Source organism: Mustela putorius, unplaced genomic scaffold, assembly GCF_011764305.1.
Source record: "Mustela putorius furo isolate JIRA1106 unplaced genomic scaffold, ASM1176430v1.1 tig00537227_pilon_pilon_pilon, whole genome shotgun sequence".
Lineage (NCBI taxonomy): Eukaryota > Metazoa > Chordata > Mammalia > Carnivora > Mustelidae > Mustela > Mustela putorius.
In genome coordinates this window covers 2926859-2946629 of record NW_025422368.1, presented here as the reverse complement: position 1 = coordinate 2946629, position 19771 = coordinate 2926859, and the positions used below count along the sequence as shown (strand labels likewise).

Below are 19771 nucleotides of genomic sequence, written 5' to 3'. Positions count from 1 at the left end.
GAAAGGTAGGTGCTGGGATGACCCCGTCCTCAGGATGTGCAGACACTCTCAGAAGCCCAGCAGCAGAAACGGATCCCAGAACTGGTGTGTCCTGTTATCCTGCTATGAACCTTGAGTGACCAGAAGGGATCAGGAATGGCATCCTGTTTTATAAGGGTCACTTCCAAGCAGCTTGGATCCTCTGTAAGTACACATAGCGGAGATTCTCCCAAACAATCACACACTAGGCTCTGGGACCCTGGCAGTGAGGTCCCAGCCAGGCCCGAAGGCATCACCTCAGGCACAAAGCAAGCTCACAGCATCTGGTTTCTCAGAAAGTGGGAGAGGAGCTACACATCTGCTCCTGGGAAGCATTATTTCTCAAATAAAACCTCGTTTCTTGGCAACCATTATAGCCCCCAGGGCCACGAGTGAAGGGGGGACTGATTTCCCTCACCCTCCCGCCTCACCAAAGAGGAGTTTGGAAGAGGCGAGCTGTGCTGCTCCACGCCCAGCTTCAGCAACATCCCGGTTGGACAATACGCCCTCTGTCCTCTGCCAGCAGATCCGTCTCTGGTCTCAGCTCTGCCCCTTCCCCTGCTCTTCCTGGTTCCCAGCACCCAAACCCTCCACCAAAGGACAGCCCATGCCCCTCAAGGCCCTCCGATGTTCCCCCACCCAGAGGATCTGAGCACACACTATCACAGGCATGGGACCTCCCCAGAGCTCGGAAGAGGGGGTTCAGCCTTCAGTCCCCAGATGGGCTGCCCTCTGCATAGTCAAGGTAAGAAAACCTGCATGGAGGAAAGGGTCAGGGGGGGTTCCTGAAACTCTGTTCCACCTTTACTAACACCATCCTTTCTGCTCCCTTTCCCCTCCCTTCAGAGGCTCCCACCACTCGCCACTCTGGAGTGGTAGTCAGGATGTCTGGCTGGCTCCATATGCCACCCACGTTAATTTCACTCCCACCAAGCCACCTCCTATATATACTTTTTCACTTTCAACCTTCCTCATCATCTTCCCTCTGGCAGGCCCCTAACCACCTGTTTCCCGGGTCCCTCAAGTCTGAGCTGGAAGTTCAGCTACCCATCTTGTAACTCCCAATTCCTTGGAACCTTAGAAGTTCCTCTCAGGGGCAACACCACCAGCAGGATCGTGAGGCTCAGCCCTGCCCCCAGCTCGGGGATCCAATCAAGGGCCTATTTTCTAAGTCCCAGTCTCTCCCTTGGTACCTTTAAAGATTAGAACCTGGGGTGCCCGGCTGGCTCAGTCAGAAGAGAGTGGGACTCTTGATCTACAGGTCTTGAGTTCAAGACCCACACTGGGAGTAAAGTTAACTTAAATAAAGAAGCTTAAAAAATAAATAAAGCTTAGAACCTACCCCTTCAGCAGGCATCCCAGTCACCTAGCCAATGACCCCTACTGAACTCTGGGAGGAACAAGATTTTAAAAGAGATGGCTATAAAGGGGCCCCTGGGTGGCTCAGTCGGTTGTGTCTGACTCTTGATCTCAGCTCAGGTCTTGATCTCAGGGTCATGAGTCTAAGCCCCTCACTGGGCTCCACACTAGACATGGAGTCTACTTTAAAAAAAAATTTTTTTTTAAGATTTTATTTATTTATTTGACAGAGATCACAAGTAGGCACGGAGGCAGGCAGAGAGTGAGGAAGGGAAGCAGGCTCCCCGCTGAGCCGAGAGCCCAAAGCAGGGCTCAATCCCAAAACCCTGGGATCATGACCCAAGCCAAAGGCAGAGGCTTTAACCCACTGAGCCACTCAGGTGCCCCTAAAAATTTTTTTTAATTTAAAAACAAAAGAGTTAGCTATAGACTCCAAAGAAATGAGCAAATTTTCCTGTGTTATCTTGATTACATAATCAAATCTTCCCAAAATACACAGAATGACCCTTACCCCTGCCCCCTCTTCACTAGCCTCTGATAACTGTTGCTCTCTTTGGGGGTTCCCCAAACTCTGGCCTCCCCCCTCCTCCCAGTGCCTCCCCCTCTTCCCCTCCCACACAATTCCAAACCCTCTGCCCCTCATCCCGCCCTCCCTCCAGTGGTTCCTGCTGCTCTAACCTCTTAGCAGACTGCCTACTAGACATGAAACCAGCCACAAGCAGTAAGATCCAGGCTCCCCAGTCCCAGCCACACCCACCCCTTCCAAATGCCAGTCTCTGAGGGACCCACTTTGTCACCATGTCTCTCCCAAGCTGCCAGACTGGAATCAGAACCAGACTTCTCAGCCTTTGCCAAAGGCAAGAGGAGCACAGAGATGACCCAGTTGAGAGCTGAGACAGGGAGGGACAAAGGGCCTTGGAGCTGGTGGTACTGGCTGCCTTCAGCGGGCATTGGACATTGAGCCCTGGGCACTGGCTTCTCAGAATCCACCCCCCCCACCACCACCACCACACACACACACCAGTTTGCATCATGGAAAATCCAGTGGGAGGGTGAGGAAGGGCAGGAGGGAGGGTGAGGAAGTGCTCAATACTAGAAAACACCGATGAATCTGAGAATGCGAATCTATTCGGAGTTTCTGGAAAAACATCCCTTCCCTCTACCTTCCCCCCCAGGCTGACACAACTCAAATCACCCCAGGGCCCATTCGTTTCTATCCAGTACCAGATCCAGACACTGCATAAGGGAATGGCAGACCACAGACTGAACTTCTATTTCCACTGGAACACCTGGGACTTAAGTTAAATAGGAGGAAGACTTTCTTGTTCTAGGCTCAGAGAGTGGGCATCACCATCCAGGTCCAGCTCCAAGGCAGAGTGATGGATGAGCCGACTGGAGCTGCTTAGGGGGTGGGAGCTTGAACTTGACGTGGAGGTCCTCGGCTGTGAATCCTTAGGGGAGAAGAGGTGGCCAGGATGTCTCCCCGGTGGCAGAGGACTAGGGAAGGGTGTCCAGCGTCTTGGGACACCAGGAACAGCAGGCATCTTGATCTGAGTCTGGCTCCCCGTGGGGTAGGTGGCACGGGCCCCACCAGACCAGGCCGAGGGTGGGTCCTGACTTAGGGGTCAGGCTCAATCCCAAATACTCTCCTGTGGAGGGGACGACTGAGAGAGGCCGCGACAGCTCTCTGTAGCGTTTCTAATGCCTTCTGGACCTATGGCCACTTTTTCTTCTGTGTCTGTTTGGCTCCTGCGTTCTGTTTTGATTTTTGCTGTGTCCTGCCGGGGTCGTCTGTCTCGGGCTCGGAGCCTTCCCCGTCCGTGTGTCCTCCGTGTCCGCCTCCTCCCGCTCTCCCCATCCCGGTCTCTTCCTGTCTCCGTGCGCCCCTGTGCCAGCCTCCGCGTCCCTCCTCGCCCTGCGCCCTGGGAGCGCGGGCCCGCAGAAGGCGGGGAGGACGAGAGGGAGCAGGAGACGGCCGAGGGGCGGGGAGCGGGGGAACGTGGGGATTGGAGCCGGCAGGAGGGAGGAGAGCAGCGCGGGAGGGAGCGAGGGCGGGCGCGGGGCGCGGCGGGAGCGGGAGGGAGCCCGGGCGAGCGCGGCGCCCGCTCCCGCCTCCTCCGCCTCCTCGGCGTCCGCTCCGCGCGGGCCGGGCGGGATGGGCTGGCCCGGGGGCTCCCCCTGCTGCTGCCCCGCCCCGGCGCGCCCCCGCCCCGCCGGGCGCCCCCCGCAGGTGAGTGGCCGCACGGCGCGGGGCGGGAGGGCGGCGGCCGGTGCGTCACGGCGGCCGGGCGGGGCCGGTCGCCAGGGGACGCGGGACGGGGCGGGCCGGGGGCTCGGGGACCCGGGGGCCCGGGGAGGCCGCGCCGGAGGTTGGGGCTGGGGGCCGGGGGCCGGGGGCCGGGGAGCGGGCGGGCGGGCGGGCGGGCGGGCCGCGGCGCGCCCAGCGGCGGGAAGCCCAGCAGGGGACCAGGGGGCGGGGCGCGGCCCCCGGTCGCACTGCTGTCCCGCCCTCGCGCGTCCTGGGCGCCCCGACCGCCACGGGGCGCACGTTGCCCCCACATGCGGGCCGGGGACCTGGGCGGGAACGGGAGGCTGCGCGCCGGCCTGGCCCGAGAGAATGTATGCGAGGCTTTTCCTTTTCTAGTTCACTTCTGGGGAGACTGAGGCTGGTTCGATTTTTCAGCCCCACTCCTCAGCCCCCCTTTCTGCTTCTCCCCTCAATTCTACAGATCCCTCCGGGCGCACTCATATATCCCGCCTCTCCTTCCCGGGGCCTCACCCCTCCTCCGCGGCTGGGCTCCCAGCCTCTCATCCAACCACAGCTATTTCCAGGAAGGGGGAGTGTGGGTGGAGGGGTTTCTCCAAACAAACCCAAGGCTTCGAGTGAGAGGGGGCCAGGCTGGGGGAGAGACTAACAGGCTCCGAATGTTCCAGGCAGGAGGAGGAGGGCGAGGGTCCTAGGGGGTCTGGCCATGTCTTCCAGCCCTGCCCCTGTGAGCTCCTTTTCTCTCAACTCTGGCATTCCCCATTTCCATCTCACTTCGGAGGCGCCCCACCGAGTGGGGAGAGACTCAAAGCCATGCTTCCCTGGCCAACCCACACAGGGGTTAGTGAGTCCCCCAGAGGGAACTACCGTGTGAGGGGACCTTACAGCTCCTCTGGGGACAGCAGGTACATAAGGAAGAATGCTGAAGGGGTATCCTGGTCAAGGTACGTGCAACAAGAGCAGAGAAAGGCCACCCCAACCTACCCACCCACCACAATGCTCCTCCTCTCCTGCAGCTTGGCTGCCAACTGGACCGGGCCAGACCCAGTTGGCAACACTGGCCAGGGGCCTGGAATGTCCTGGGACCCAGCCAGGGTTGATGGGATGGGAGTGGGTCGCAGAGCCAGTGCCCCTCTCCAGTTACAAGCTAGGGGCCCAAGCCTGACCAGAGATATCTCCCTGCCCAAGGTACTCTGGGGACAGACTTCCTGACCTGAAAGGAGAATTAGGGCTTCAAAGGCGAAGCTTCAGCCCAGGCCCATGCCAGGCAGGTCCAAAGAAGTGTCCCGAGTGGGCTCTCATAGGGGAGCTCATCTCAGAGATGGCAGGATTAGACCAGTCCCTCGGGCATGAAGGAGGGAGAGGCAAGTCTGAGGACCTGGTGGGAGAAGCCTGAGCTCTGGTACATTCAGTAAATACCATGCAAATGAGGAGAGGCATATTTGCACATTCTTTCAAGTGACAGCTCCAACCAGTCAAAGGGCTGCTGTCCAAGACTTGGGGCTGAGGACCCCCTGGCCCTTAACCCCATATATTTTTGGAAGATTCTATCCCTCCCGTCCCCCCACACACACACACTTCCAAGGCCCCAGTCCACCTCCTTCCCTTGACTCCTGGGACAGGAAGTTGGCCATACTCCCAGGAGGGAGGCAGGAGGCCCTCAGAGGGAGGTGGAGTATGTGTTGGGAGGGGGAAGCCTCCTGTCAGTCCTTAGGCCCTGGGACAGCTGCTGAGGAAGGAGAGCAGAGCTAGGAGAGCCATGAAGGTAATACTCAGCCTGGGGTGTTGGAGGGGTGCAGTGCAGATAGGGCCCAGCCCTAGGACCTGGGTGGAGGGCCTACATAGCAGGACTGGGAAGAGGGGCTAGGGATCTGGGAAGTCTGGCAGGAAGAAGCTAAGTAATGGGGGTTCGAGGAAGTGGGGTGGGGTGCGGGGGAGGGAGGGAGGACTGTCAGGAGCAGAGCTGCTGCGGTGCTCTCAGGAGAGAGCCTCCAGCACCTTGGGCTGGAGCAGGAGAATGGAGCACTCCTGTGGGTAGAACACTCTTTTGGCTGGAATTAGGCCTTCCAGTGTGTATGGGAGGGATGGAGGAGGTAGTATGTGTTCTCCTTTTCCTATTTCACAACCAGTGAAACTGAGGCGGGAAGCTGGCCCTCAGTTTATTTTCCCTGCCCCTCAGGATGCACTCCTGATTCTGGCCTAGCTGGAGTAGTGATTCCTAGCTCCCTCTTCCTCCCCACCAGAGGTCCCCTGAGAGCCTGAGAGCTCAGGCTGGGAGGCTGGCCTGGTCAGGGACACAGTGTTCCCCACTGGCCCTTGAGCCCTGCCCTAAGACCTAAATCCTCACACACAGCCCCCCCCCAACCCCGCCCCATCGGGGGCTGGATCTCGGGATCCTTGCTGATCCCTGGATAGGGTGGATCCCAGGACAGGGGCAGCTCCAGAGCCAGGGGACTGGGGGCAAAAGATCCTGGACTGACACTCCCAGCAGGGTAGATCCTGGGAATCTGATCTCCTGGCCTCCCCCACATCCTCCCCCCCCCCCACTTCCTGGAGCAGCGACCTGCCCCTTTCCCGCCTGCACTCCCCTCCACTTCCAGGGCCGGGCTTCTCCTCACACCAGCCAGACAGCCTACCCTCCACCCAGGGGAAGCAGCTGCCTCCGCCAGGCCGCTTCCAGGAAGCCCCGGGCCGGGCCCCAGCATTGTTCAGGCCCGCAGTCAGCACCCCAGCCAGCCGGACATCATGAAGTCCAGCGGCCCCGTGGAGAGGCTGCTCAGAGCCCTGGGGAGGAGGGACAGCAGCCGGGCCAGCAACAGGGTAGGAGTGCCCGCTGGCTGGGCAGAGGAGGGGCAGGGGAGGAGGTATGGGCAGTGGGGGAGGGGACCAGGACTCAGGCCAGACCCCCCCACCACCACCACCCTGCATGCCCTCACCACACTGCCTCTTTGGAGCCGACCAGGCTGTGGTGTGAGCAGCAGAAGTCTGGATTAGGGCAGAATCTGGTGTCTGCTTTGGCTCCTTCAGCTTCCCTGCCCTAATTGATGGCGACCCTGGGGATCCTCACCTCTATACCTGCACTCGGGTATACAGACTTCATGGTAGCACTTTTCCAGGTCCCACCCAGAGCCCCAGAGCAAGGCTAAGAGATCGGGCCCCTTCCCTGAGCTAAGAAGTTTGGGGGAAATGGAGGGGCAGTGGCAAACAGAGGGTGGTGGCAGCTTTAGACACTGGGGCTTTGCTTTCCCCTGATATCGTCTGTGTGCACTGTTAGTGCCAGAATGCACCCAGCTTTCCTAATGGGTCTGACTAGGTTGATCCAGACAGTTCAGTTGGGGTTTAATCCAGCTGCTTTGGAACAGCCAAGAGACCAAAAGTGCTGCCTGGGTCCCCAGGATGGGGAACCTGGAGGCCTGTCATTCCATTTCCCCGTATTTTCTCAGCCTTACCTCCAAAAGCAGCAGCTCAGGGCAACATGAGACTATTATGGGGGTGGGGGGGACTTGAACTCCTTATGGAGGAGAAACATGGGTAAAAGGGAGAAGACACGTACAGTCCCCAGACAGAGGGTGAGTGAGGTGAACCCACAGTGGGAGAGATGGGACTTCAGGGCCATGAGAGGGGCATCCCTGCCTCACTGCACTCCAGGTAGGGAGGGGGTCTAACAGGGCATCTAGTCCATCCCTTCTTATATTCCATGCTGGAATCCCACTTGAACCTCCACAAATGACGGGGTGCTCCCTACATCCAAAAGTAGCAAGGCAGCTAAATGTCTCCCTCAGTGTGCCGCCTGTCTGCCTGTCCCTCCAGCATCACCACCCCCTCCTTACACAATTGCTGCCTGCCGCCTCAATGCACACTGAGTAAACATGTTGTTCTGACAGTAGGGGGAGGAGGGCATGTCAGCTGTCTGGAGCGTGGGGACAGCGGGAGCCAGGGGAGTAGGACTGGCTGAGGCCACTCCTGCCAGGTCAGTCTGGGTGTCACGTGACTGACATCCTACATTCGTGTCAGACTCCCCTCCTGCTCACTCTCCACAGGGACCATCATCTGGGGAGGGTATATGGGAGGAGAAACAGGGAACCTTTGTACAGCAAAGTTAGCACCCCCAACCAGGAGAAAAGCTCCAGCACTTCGGGAGGCAGTGACCACAAGGGTCTCACACACCAGGGCCACATGAGGGGCCTGAGTGATCAGGAGGTGACCTGGCTGGGGTGATGCAAGGGGCTAGATCCCACACACCATCAAAGACAGGCCCCACAGTGGCCTGGAAACAGGTGTGGCCAAGTGCGTCTTAGGAGTGTGGGAGCTTTATCAGGACGGAGAGAGCAAGAAACCAGTGCCATGCTAAGACCCTGGTTCAGTCTCAGAGGTGGGGCCACTGAGAACTGATCTGATACCTCTGCCCATGTGTCCCTCCACTCCCAGCCCAGGAAAGCTGAGCCACACAGCTTCCGAGAGAAGGTCTTCCGGAAGAAGCCACCAGTCTGTGCAGTGTGTAAGGTGACCATCGATGGGACTGGCGTCTCCTGCAGAGGTGAGGTGCCCTGTCCTGTGACTGAGACCCTCCACCCAGCACCACTTTGGGCACAACCGCAGCAGGAAAACTCACGGAAATCATAATGAGCCTGCTGCCCCTGGACCGGGCAACACAGGAGCCAGGAGGCAGTTGCCTCCCCTCCAAACAGGACTTGCTCCCCATGACAGACAACCAACTACCCCAGAACCCAGGAGACCCACTGCTCCCCACCACTTCCCCACTGTGACCTGTTATGTGGACTTCCCTCCCTCCCTCCCTGGCCTGGGTAGTACTACCCACTGCCGTATGCCTCCCTTGAACTGCCCCTGCCCCTACCCCCACTCCATCTCAACACATTTGTGGAAGTCCCAAGATCTGGTCCCAGGGCCTGGGGAGATGGGGGGAGGGGTGCCCCCAAAAGGCCCTTGCTAACCTCTCTCTTCTCTGCACCATCCCTCTCTAGTTTGTAAGGTGGCAACACATAGAAAATGTGAAGCAAAGGTGGGTGCTTGACTGGGAAAGGGGGACTGGAATCCCTCGCTCTGAAACAGGCTTCTCTGGCCACACTGACATCAACCCTCCACCCTGCTCATCACTGGGGAACCTCTGCTGGGGTGGGAGAGGGTGTTGTACTGGGCCCTTTAAGAACCACCCTACTCCACCCCCTGGAGGGCTGGCCCAGGCCGGTGGACAGGAGACAGCGTTTGTCTTGGTGCTGTGCCCAGGCTGCAGCTGGCGAGAGGATGGGGGTGGGGAAGAGGAGGAGAATGAGGAGGAGGAAGGGTGGGGTGGGTGGGTGGGTGAGCAGGATTTCAAAGACTTGAGCAGCCGGATGGGCTGTGCCTTCCCTCTGGGGAAGGGTCCTCAGGATGCCTGGGTGGGTCTCGTCCTGGGCCCTGGAAAAGGCTGAGCAGAAAGTACAAGATAGCACCACTGTCCACTGGGGACCTGAGACAGCCCCATCTCTGCAGAAGTTCCCTGGTCCTCGTCCTGCAGTGCGGGGGGTCCCAGGGCTTGGAGTTGGTCTGGGGGAGCTGTGTGCCCAGGGGCGGGGTCTCCCGGTGAAAGAGGCCAGTGTCCGCTCCTGGCCATGGCCTGCCTCCACGGCTCTATATATAACCCTTGCCCGAAGCTGGATGAATGGGGGTCTGTGTGGGAAGGGGGCTGGGAGCCAAGAGCAACAAATGGGGGGCCCAGGGGTGGGAGACCAAGAGGCCAGAGGGGAGGCTCTCTTAAACAGAGGAACCTCAGCTGGAGTGTGCGCCCATCTGTGGAAAGCCCCTCCACCTTGCTGAGGCCGAGGGTAGCCCCATCCTCGAGCCCAGGAGAGCCCACCGCACCAGGAGCTCAGTGCCTCACTTGGTCCCCTTCCAGGTGACTTCGTCCTGTCAGGCCCTGCCCCCTGCGGAGCTGGTGAGTGCGCTCTGAGATGAAGTGAGGGAGGCATGGAACCTGGCTGAGGTGTCCCAAGGTCTGGTGGCCACAGACCGGGGGCCCCCAGGGGGTTAACTCGAATGGACTACTGTGGGTGGAGAGGGAAAAAATGAGACCTCTGCTCTTCTTGCTGGGCCTGCTGGGGGTTAGGACTCCTGTCCCCTCGCCCAGTAGAGCCTCCACAGGGACGCAGGCGGGCCCTCTCCGCCAGCCCCAGGCTGGTCCCTGCCCCCGCCCTAACCCCTCCCTTCGCTTTCTCTATCTCCCTCCAGCGGAGAAACACGGCCCCTGTGAGGCGCATAGAGCACCTGGTGAGTGATGCTGGAGGAGGGGACGGAAGCAGGTAGCTCTGGGAGTACGGACCTAAGTTTCGTCTGGGGACTCTGGAGCGGGGAGCCTAGACCGGGGAAGGGGGGGGACACCCGAACTTGTGCACCGTCTCCTCTCATCCACCAGGGATCCACCAAGTCTCTGAACCACTCAAAGCAGCGCAGCACTCTGCCCAGGTAAGTGAGGGTGCCGGGGTGGTCCCCCATCTCCGCCCTGCGCAGCGTCCCCCAGAGAAGCTCTCCGGGGCAGCCCCCGCCCGCAAGCGGCCCCACCGACCCTGGGAACCCCCGAGGCCTCGCCCTCCGCTCCCATCGGGAGCCCCACCCCCGAGCCTGACGCAGCCTTCGCCCCCTCCTAGGAGCTTCAGCCTGGACCCGCTTATGGAGCGCCGCTGGGACTTGGACCTCACTTACGTGACGGAGCGGATCCTGGCCGCCGCCTTCCCCGCGCGGCCCGACGAACAGCGACACCGGGGCCACTTGCGCGAGCTGGCTCACGTGCTGCAATCCAAGCACCGCGACAAGTACCTGGTGAGGGGCGGGGCCTTCCACAGTCGGCCAATGATAGGGCTGGGAGATCCAGAAGGGCGGAGCTGCACCGGACGCCAATCTCGCAGAGGCGCGGCCCCAGGGGGGCGAGGCACGGGGGCGGGGCCGCGGGAGCCGATCGGGAACACCCCCTCTGGGCTGTCAAGGCTAAACCGGGCTCTAGGGACCGCGATCTCCTCGTTTAGAAGAAAGACTTTGCTTTAGGGTTACGGCAGGGGACTGTGCCTCGCTCCTTGAGGTCACCTCTGTCTAAAGCTCCCCTTTACTTTCAGCTCTTCAACCTTTCAGAGAAAAGACATGACCTGACCCGCCTAAACCCCAAGGTAGGAGAGGGGATTAAAGCCATTCAACTGATCGAGCCCCACCCTTGAAGCCCCCAGTCTCCTCCTCACTAATAGTAGCGACTAGCATCTACTTCGCTCTTAAGCACTTTCCCAGGTGACTTATTACTTGAGACACTCCAAAGCATGGTGCAGCAGGCATCAATCAGCCCATTGTACTTGTAAGAAAATTGTCGAGGCTGTCTTGGACAACCAACAGTACCTTGACCTTGGCCTCAAGCGACCCCTACCCCTGGTCCTTTTTCCATCCCCACCCATCTCTTTTTGCCTGTGGCCCCCATCATCAGTTGTACCCCCACACATCCCAGGTCCAGGACTTCGGTTGGCCTGAGCTACATGCACCCCCGCTGGACAAGCTGTGTTCCATCTGCAAAGCCATGGAGACGTGGCTCAGTGCTGACCCACAGCATGTGGTCGTACTGTACTGCAAGGTGGGCTGGGACCTCAGGTTCAAAGGGCTGGGGGGCTCTCAGCCTGGGGCCCCAGCTTGCCCAACATTCCTCCCTCTCTGTCCTCAGGGGAGCAAGGGCAAGCTCGGGGTCATCGTCTCTGCCTACATGCACTACAGCAAGATCTCTGCAGGGTGAGGCTCCCTGGCCCCTTACTCCCCAGTGACCCTTCCTCCAGTGGGCCTTGATGAGCCTGTCTCCCTTGAAGCCCACCTCTGTGTGTTCAGAGAGCCATTTACTATCAACTTGGCCTTTCCACCTCCTTTTTCTCACTTGTACTTCACCAGGGTTCACAGTGGAGGGTTGGCATCAGATTCCTGGGGCCGATGGAACAAAGTGGCACAAACTAAGTGACTTAAAACCACAGAAATTAGTTGCCTCAGTCCTGGAGTCTAGGAGTCTAAAATGAGGTGTCAACAGGGCTGCACTCCCACTGAGACTCTGCATAGAACCCTTCCTTGCCTCTTTCTAGCTTTTGGTGGTGACCAGCCATCCTTGGTGTTCCTTGGCTTGCTGCTGTGTCACTCCAGCTCTGCCTGGGTCATCACACGGCTTTCTTCCTGTGTGTGTGTCTGTCTCTTCTCTTCTTCTAAGGGCACCATAGTGGATTAAGGGCTCATCCCTACTCCAGTATAACATCTTAACTAATTCCATCTGCAACGACCCTATTTCCAAATAAGGTCACATTCTGAGGTACATATGTTTTGGGGAGTCAAAATTCAACCCATAACATGGTTTTATTGCCCCATTTTATAGAGGAGGAAACTAAAAACTCAGGGAACACTTGCCTGAGGTCCAACAACTAGTCAAGTGACTATCTGTGGGGTTTCTTGCCCTCTTCGCCATGGCTCTGGGCTTCCTCTAGACTTGGGGGATCACCCATTTCCACCCTCCCCTGGGGCTTAGGGTTGGGAGGCCTGGATGGATACCTGCCCCTGATCCCCCACACTGCCCCTGTGGTCCCCAGGGCAGACCAGGCACTGGCCACGCTCACCATGAGGAAGTTCTGCGAGGACAAGGTAGCGGCAGAGCTACAGCCCTCCCAGCACCGGTGAGCAGCCTGGGTGGGGATGGGCCGCAGGAGCTGCTCCCTTTGTGGCCCCAGGGCCCAGATCCTCTCGTTCATACAGCATACCCTAAGGGAGCACCTTCTGTGTGCCGGGCACTATAGCAAGTGCTGATAATTCAGAACGAAGGAGGTCCCTGCTCTCACAGAGCCTGTGATAAAGAGAGGCTTGCAGGACAGTCAGAGCCCATCTCTGTCACGGGAAGCAGAGATCTGGGGGAAAAGGGCATTCTAGGCAAAGGGGCCAGCAACTACAAGCCTTGGAGACAACAAGAGGGATTGAGGTTAGACGCAAGGAAGAACTTTCTGGTGAGCCGGAAGATGGGAAGGCAGTGCTAAGAAGGGCAGGCCTTCTAAGGGTGAGGGGGGTGTGCGTAGTAGAAATGATACAAAGGGATCCCCCCGAGGGAGGGGCTTATGTTCTCACTGACACGTTCCCTATCAGATACATCAGCTACTTCAGCGGCCTCCTGTCTGGCTCCATCAGGATGAACAGCAGCCCTCTCTTCCTGCACTACGTGCTCGTGCCTGTGCTGCCAGCCTTTGAACCTGGCACTGGTGAGTCTGCCTAGGATGTGCTTGACAGGGAGGACCGTCCCCCATCCCCTCCCCTCAGCAGCCCCCACATGCCTTCTCCTTTCTGCGCCTCCAGGCTTCCAGCCCTTCCTCAAGATCTACCAGTCCATGCAGCTGGTCTACACCTCTGGAATCTAGTGAGTGCCCTGTTCCCAGGCCCCTGCTCCTGGCTTCCTGTTCCTCCAGCCTCCCCAAGCCCCCACCCCTCACCACCCCCAGCTCCTGCCACTGCATCCAGAAACGTATGCCCTCATGGAGTCCATTTTACAGACGGAAAGGCTGATGCTCAGCTAAAGGTCAAGGTCTATCACTCAGGGCTCAGACTCCAGTCTCCCAGCTTCCTCCTGGCCGTCATACTCCCCACCCCTGGCCCAGCCCAAGTGCCCCAGATTTCAGCCTCTGCCTTGTCCTCTCTTCCTCAGCCACATCACAGGCCCTGGGCCTCAGCAGCTTTGCATCAGCCTGGAGCCAGCCCTCCTCCTCAAAGGCGATGTTATGGTGAGGGGGGCCATGGGGAGGGCGTTACAAGGGGTGATGTTGTATCCCGCCAGGTGCATAGTCTATGGCGAATCATCCGTTCAAGGCAAACTGCAGGGCAGAAAGTTAGTCAGGGGTCGGGGGGTGGTTATCGCCTTGAGTTGAGATGGGGCAGAGCTGTGACCACACAGTCCCCAGGGTGGAAGCACAGAAGAGACATAAGTGGCCAGGAGGGCCTGACCCTCAGTCTCCATTCCTGCATCCAGGTGACCTGCTATCACAAGGGTGGCCGGGGGACAGACCGGACCCTGGTGTTCCGAGCCCAGTTCCACACGTGCACCATCCACGGGCCACGGCTCACTTTCCCCAAGGACCAGCTAGATGAGGCCTGGGCTGGTGAGTTGGAGACAGATGTGGGGCTGGAGCCCAGGTGAAGGCAGGCAGGGGGCCTAGCTCCTCACCGTCCATTCCCCGCAGATGAGAGGTTCCCCTTCCAAGCCTCAGTGGAGTTTGTCTTCTCCTCCAGCCCTGAAAAGATCAAAGGTAAGAGCCAAACCTTGGGGCGGGGCTAAAGATTGGGTCCGTGCTCCCCAACACCTGGGTGGACCTCCCATAGGCAACACTCCACGGAATGAGCCTTCGGTCTCTGTTGACTACAACACCGCGGAGCCCGCTGTGCGCTGGGATTCCTACGAGAACTTCAACCAGCACCACGAGGACAGTGTGGACGGTGCGTGGGGCAGGCCCAGGGGTGGTGGAAGGTGTAAGTTTGGGGGCACACTCCTTCTTCCCTGGCAGATTCCCCCTCCCAAGAGACACCCTGGAGCACTAGTCTCCTGCACGGTCCCCTCTCATTCACTTGCTCTCTTGCTCTCTGTCTCTTCATCTCCCCACTTGCCCTCCCTCCCCGGTCCTCTCCCCACTCAGGCTCCCCAACCCACACCCGAGGACCCCTGGATGGCAGTCCTTACGCCCAGGTGCAGCGGGCCCCCCGCCAGACCCCGCCAGCGCCCTCTCCGGAGCCACCTCCACCCCCCATGCTCTCTGTCAGCAGTGACTCTGGCCATTCGTCCACGCTGACCACGGAGCCCGCAGCCGAGTCACCTGGCCGGCCGCCCCCAACAGCTGCTGAGCGGCAGGAGCTGGACCGCCTCCTGGGTGGCTGCGGCGTGGCCAGTGGGGGCCGGGGAGCTGGGCGAGAGACAGCCATCCTAGACGACGAAGAGCAGCCCCCCACGGGTGCAGGCCCGCCCCTTGGGATGTATTCAGGCCACAGGCCTGGCCTCAGCCGCCACTGCTCCTGCCGCCAAGGCTACCGGGAGCCCTGTGGGGTCCCCAATGGGGGCTACTACCGGCCGGAGGGCACCCTGGACAGGCGGCGGCTGGCCTACGGGGGCTACGAGGGGCACCCCCAGGGCTACACCGAGGCCTCCGTGGAGAAGAGGCGCCTCTGCCGATCACTGTCCGAGGGGCCATATCCCTACCCTCCCGAGCTGGGGAAACCAGCCACCGGGGACTTCGGCTACCGGGCCCCGGGCTATCGGGAGGTGGTGATCCTGGAGGACGCCGGGTTGCCTGCACTGTGTTCGTGCCCTGCCTGTGAGGAGAAGCTGGCGCTGCCCACTGCAGCCCTATACGGGCTGCGGCTGGAGAGGGAGGCCGGAGAGGGGTGGGCAGGCGAGGCCGGCAAGCCTCTCTTGCACCCGGTACGGACGGGGCACCCGCTGCCCCTGCTGGTGCCTGCCTGCGGCCATCACCATGCCCCAATGCCCGACTACAGCTGCCTGAAACCCCCCAAGGCGGCTGAGGACGGGCATGAGGGCTGCTCCTATGCCATGTGCCCTGAGAACAGGTATGGGCACCCAGGGTACCCTGCCCTGGTGACCTACAGCTATGGAGGAGCGGTTCCCAGTTACTGCCCAGCATACGGCCGGGTGCCCCACAGCTGTGGCTCTCCAGCTGAGGGCAGAGGGTACCCCAGTTCTGGCGTCCACTCTCCACGGGCTGGCTCCATATCCCCAGGCAGCCCGCCCTACCCACAGTCCAGGAAGCTGAGTTACGAGATTCCTGCGGAGGAGGGAGGGGACAGGTACCCCATGCCTGGGCACCTGGCCCCAGCAGGCCCCTTGGCATCTGCAGGTGAGGGTGCTGGGGTGGGGAGTGCCAAGGGAAGAGGAGGGTTCTGGAAGATGGTGGGGAAGGTACAGGGTGAGAGAGAGCTAAGCCGGACAGAAGGGACTTCTGACTCACAGCCCTTTTTCTCACCTTTCCCACAGAGTCCCCTGAGCCAGGCTCTTGGAGGGAGGGCCCGAGCGGGCACAGCACCCTACCTCGGTCTCCCCGTGACGCTCCGTGCAGTGCCTCTTCTGAGCTGTCTGCGCCTTCCACACCCCTGCACACCAGCAGCCCAGTCCAGGGCAAGGAAAGGTACGAGCAGAGGCTGGGGCTGTCCAGGCTCCAAGGCAGCTGGCAAACTGGGGCTGGGGGCAGCTCCCACAGGGGCTCTGGAGCCCTAGTTACCTACTGACCACCCGTCTACCCTCCCAAACTGCAGCACCCGACGGCAGGACACCACGTCGTCCCCCACCTTGGTGCCCACTCAGAGACTAAGTCCTGGCGAGGCCTTGCCATCTGTTCCCCAGGGAGGCGCTGAAAAGGCTCCCGAGCTGCCAGGAAGAAGCGGGCTAGAGCTTCCGGTGCCTAGCCCCTTCTCCCCAACCTCCCCGCCCAGCTCACCCAGTGACTGGCCTCAGGAGAAGAGCCCTGGGAGCCGCTCCGATGGTGCCAGTCCGAGGGGCCCCGTGCCCACCACGCTGCCTGGCCTCCGCCATGCCCCCTGGCAGGGACTTCGAGATCCCCCAGATAGTCCGGATGGGTCCCCCCTCACTCCTGTGCCTACCCAGATGCCCTGGCTCATGGCCAGTTCAGAGCCATCTCAGAGCTCACCCACGCCTGCCTTCCCCCTGGCTGCCTCCTATGACATCAATGGCCCCACCCAGCCCCCACTTCCCGAGAAGCGCCACTTGCTGGGACCTGGGCAACAGCCAGGACCCTGGAGCTCAGAGCAGGCATCACCACCAGCCAGAGGCACCAGTCACCATGTCACCTTTGCACCTCTGCTCTCGGATAATGTCCCCCAGCCCCCAGGTATGGAGGCCTTGAGGAGGGTGGGACCCCCTTGTGAGAACCTGTCTCCCAAGGAGAGGCATGGCATGGGCACTGGGAAGCACTGGGGGCCAAGCTCGGTCCCTCCCTGTCCTAGAGCCTCCTATGCAAGAGAGCCAGAGCAACGTCAAGTTCGTCCAGGATACATCCAAGTTCTGGTACAAGCCACACCTGTCCCGTGACCAAGGTGAGAAGCCAGCTTGCCCCTCCCCTCCCACCCGCCTCCCCCGGCTGCATCTTGGCTTAAGAACCCATCCTTCCAGTTGACACCCTTGGTGCCTCCTCCCTGTCTCATCAGGTTTACCTGGGCTGTCTCTCTCACTAGCAGGTGGTTCTGGGCTTTGGGCCCAAGGAGGTTGACTCAACACTGTCAGTGCCCTTTTAACTTGAAAGTTCCATCCCAGGTGCCCCAAAACACCACAGCCATCAGGGCAAGAGGTCTAGGGAGCTTGGGTAGCAGAGGTAGACAGGGCTCCGTGGGGCTCAATCACCACTGTGAAAATTTTTCCCACATCCTCCCAGCCATTGCTCTACTGAAAGACAAGGATCCTGGGGCCTTCCTGATCAGAGACAGTCATTCATTCCAAGGAGCCTATGGATTGGCACTCAAAGTGGCCACACCGCCACCCAGCGCCCAGCCCTGGAAAGGTACAGAATGCCCAAACCTGAGGGAGAAAGGGAGTGATGTGGAGGGAGGTACCAGAGGCAAGACAAGGTGGGGTGGGCCATGACCCTTCTCTGTGGGGAGAGGCAGAACAGGACCTCCCTCCAGTTCTGGAAAGAATCCCAGCAGGGGAGAAAGCTGAGACCCAAAATCTGCTAAAGCCTTCCTTCCTCTGCCCTCCCCTCAGGGGACCCCTTGGAACAGCTGGTCCGCCATTTTCTCATTGAAACTGGGCCCAAAGGGGTGAAGATCAAGGGCTGTCCCAGTGAGCCCTACTTTGGTGAGCAGCATGGACCAAGAAGTTTCCAGTGGGTCGGTTTTGGGAGGACCAAAGGGTCTCAGGAGGGTGAAGGGAGAGCTGGGGATCTTTGGGGACACTGCAGGACTCCTCTCACCTCTCCCTGCAGGCAGCCTGTCCGCCCTGGTGTCCCAGCACTCCATCTCCCCGCTGTCCCTGCCCTGTTGCCTGCGCATTCCCAGCAAAGGTGGGTGTCTCGTGGTCAGTCCTCCCACTTCCCCTCACCTGCTGCAGCCCAAGGCAGTACCCTCCAGGCCCTGGCTCCCAGCCTGCCTTCCGGTGGGACCAGCAAAGAGTTTTCCAGTCCCTGGGGAATGTGGCTCCCTGTTGACCTTCCCTGTTGGCCCTCATTTCCCTCAGATCCTCTAGAGGAGACCCCAGAGGCCCCAGTGCCCGCCAACATGAGCACAGCCGCAGACCTCCTCCGTCAGGGTGCTGGTAGGGATCTCCCCTCCCTTCTTCCCTCTCCCTGGGCACCTAGTGGGGCACTACAGATGCAGGCAGGAGGTGCTGAAAGGCCTGGAGGTGGGCGGGTCCTTCTATTTGTAGTGAGGGTAGAAGGGGGTCTTCAGACTAAGACCCCAAAGTCATGAACTTGAAAATCTTGGTGGGGGTTGGGGATGGCCTTGTTAGAATGCAGATTCCTGGGCCTCTGTCCAGCATTCCTGACTGTAGATCTGGGGAATTGTAGAATCTGCCTTTTTAACAGGTGACCTGTGATTCTAACAACTTTTGAGCAGCACTGATGGGGGAAAGGGCGAGAGCCAGGGGTGTGGAGGGATAGGGGAAGACAGATATGGGTGCTGGTGAAGCCAGTGCTTCCCTCCAGCCCTCTCCTGTCTCCTAGCCTGCAGTGTGCTCTACCTGACCTCAGTGGAGACGGAGTCACTGACGGGCCCCCAGGCAGTGGCCCGGGCCAGCTCAGCAGCTCTGAGCTGCAGCCCCCGGGCCACCCCAGCAATCGTCCACTTCAAGGTCTCGGCCCAGGGCATTACACTGACAGACAACCAAAGGAAGTGAGTATGTGTGCTGAACCCCCAGGGACCCCGGAGACCCGTTTCTGGCTGTTGTTGACTTTCCCCATGATCCTCCTTGAAGGCTCTTCTTTCGCCGCCATTACCCAGTGAACAGCATCACCTTCTCCAGCACGGATCCTCAGGACCGGAGGTGAGCACAGCCCCATATTCCCGTCAGGCCCCCCAGACCGGGCAGCCCCCAGCCCCAGCCCTCCTTCGGTAGCTACACCCCGGGTGCATTTCTTCATGGTTCTTCTCTTTCTTCAGATGGGCCAACCCTGACGGGACAACCTCCAAGTAAGCCTCCACAAGTACCACCCCTTCCCTCCCTGGGACTGAGGCGCACCCTTCCTCCCCAACCCTGGCTTTGCTGTCTTTTGTGGAAGGGATGCTGAGCCCCCTCCCCACCCTGCTTTGTATCCCTAGGATCTTTGGTTTCGTGGCCAAGAAGCCGGGAAGCCCCTGGGAGAATGTGTGTCACCTCTTTGCAGAGCTTGACCCAGATCAGCCTGCAGGTGCCATTGTCACCTTCATCACCAAAGTCCTACTGGGCCAGAGAAAGTGAAGGCAGGCCACAAGCTCAGAGCCCACCTCAACACCGCACGCCTCTCAGCACCCCACAGTCCTCACTTCCCCTGGCCCGGGCGCAGGAGACCCAGGAGCCAGCCACCACCCCCCATAGGAAGGGGTAATGGGCCTCAGCCTGGGACACTGCTCTCCTTCCCTGCCCCAGCCTGCTAAGCCAACTGGATAGGCCTGTGAGATGACTTTGCATGTGAGCAGATGGCAGAGATGGGCGTGTGAAGGGTGAGGAGGCAGCAGTTGGAACCCTGGAGGGGATCTCTGGACAGCCCCGCCTGCAGGAGAACATCAGCCTGGAGGGTGAACCGGGCCTGCCAGCTCTGCCCAGTGGCAGGTCCCAGCCTGGCAGGGAGAGGCGTAAGAGGTGAGGAGAGCAAGGCACTCCCTCCTCTGCCTCCCCCCACCGAGCAGAGAGATCAGAGTGGGATCACATGAATAGGGGGAAAAAAAAGAGTCTATTTTTGTCTAATAAAGAATTTCTATAACATTATTTTGGAGTTGGAGTTGAACCTCGTTCACAGGAAGGTCAAGGCCTCATGTCTCCCAAGGGCATACCTGTGCTTCTTGGGGGGCATCCCAGGCCCACAGCCAGGCCCACGAAGCGCACATAGTCCCTATCCCTGGCCTCATACTAATCCACGTCTCCAGTGAGCAAGCTGCTCA

The 19771-nt window shown here is 59.9% G+C and overlaps 1 protein-coding gene across 5 annotated transcripts; it reads left to right on the top strand.

The window, feature by feature from the left end:
- Positions 1-608: 608 nt before the first annotated feature.
- On the top strand, positions 609-19598 carry TNS2 (tensin 2). Of its 5 annotated transcripts, none has more exons than XM_013046904.2 (29): positions 609-763; positions 8072-8180; positions 8626-8663; positions 9537-9575; positions 9869-9907; positions 10053-10102; positions 10285-10456; positions 10747-10797; positions 11124-11246; positions 11334-11398; positions 12232-12315; positions 12776-12888; positions 12983-13043; positions 13329-13404; positions 13650-13779; positions 13861-13926; positions 14000-14113; positions 14311-15522; positions 15660-15810; positions 15938-16530; positions 16646-16735; positions 17071-17196; positions 17400-17492; positions 17620-17697; positions 17871-17948; positions 18358-18526; positions 18609-18677; positions 18794-18823; positions 18953-19598. In XM_013046904.2, exons 1-29 carry the CDS (start codon positions 689-691, stop codon positions 19089-19091), a joined length of 4233 nt encoding a protein of 1410 aa, XP_012902358.1. In that variant the 5' UTR covers positions 609-688; the 3' UTR covers positions 19092-19598. The 5 variants fall into 5 exon arrangements, with proteins under 5 accessions (XP_012902358.1, XP_044929207.1, XP_004774719.1 ...); XM_045073272.1 differs by lacking the exon at positions 609-763 and adding an exon at positions 3455-3607; XM_004774662.3 differs by lacking the exon at positions 609-763 and adding an exon at positions 5257-5408.
- The last annotated feature ends 173 nt before the right edge of the window (positions 19599-19771 follow it).

Bases quoted from the DNA above. Each gene is read 5' to 3' on its own strand.
- TNS2 (XM_013046904.2), top strand. From the start codon at position 689: ATGGGACCTCCCCAGAGCTCGGAAGAGGGGGTTCAGCCTTCAGTCCCC. The intron at 16,531-16,645 runs GTATGGAGGCCT...TCCCTGTCCTAG, and splicing joins TAATGTCCCCCAGCCCCCAG to AGCCTCCTATGCAAGAGAGC. The intron at 17,493-17,619 runs GTGAGCAGCATG...CTCTCCCTGCAG, and splicing joins TCCCAGTGAGCCCTACTTTG to GCAGCCTGTCCGCCCTGGTG.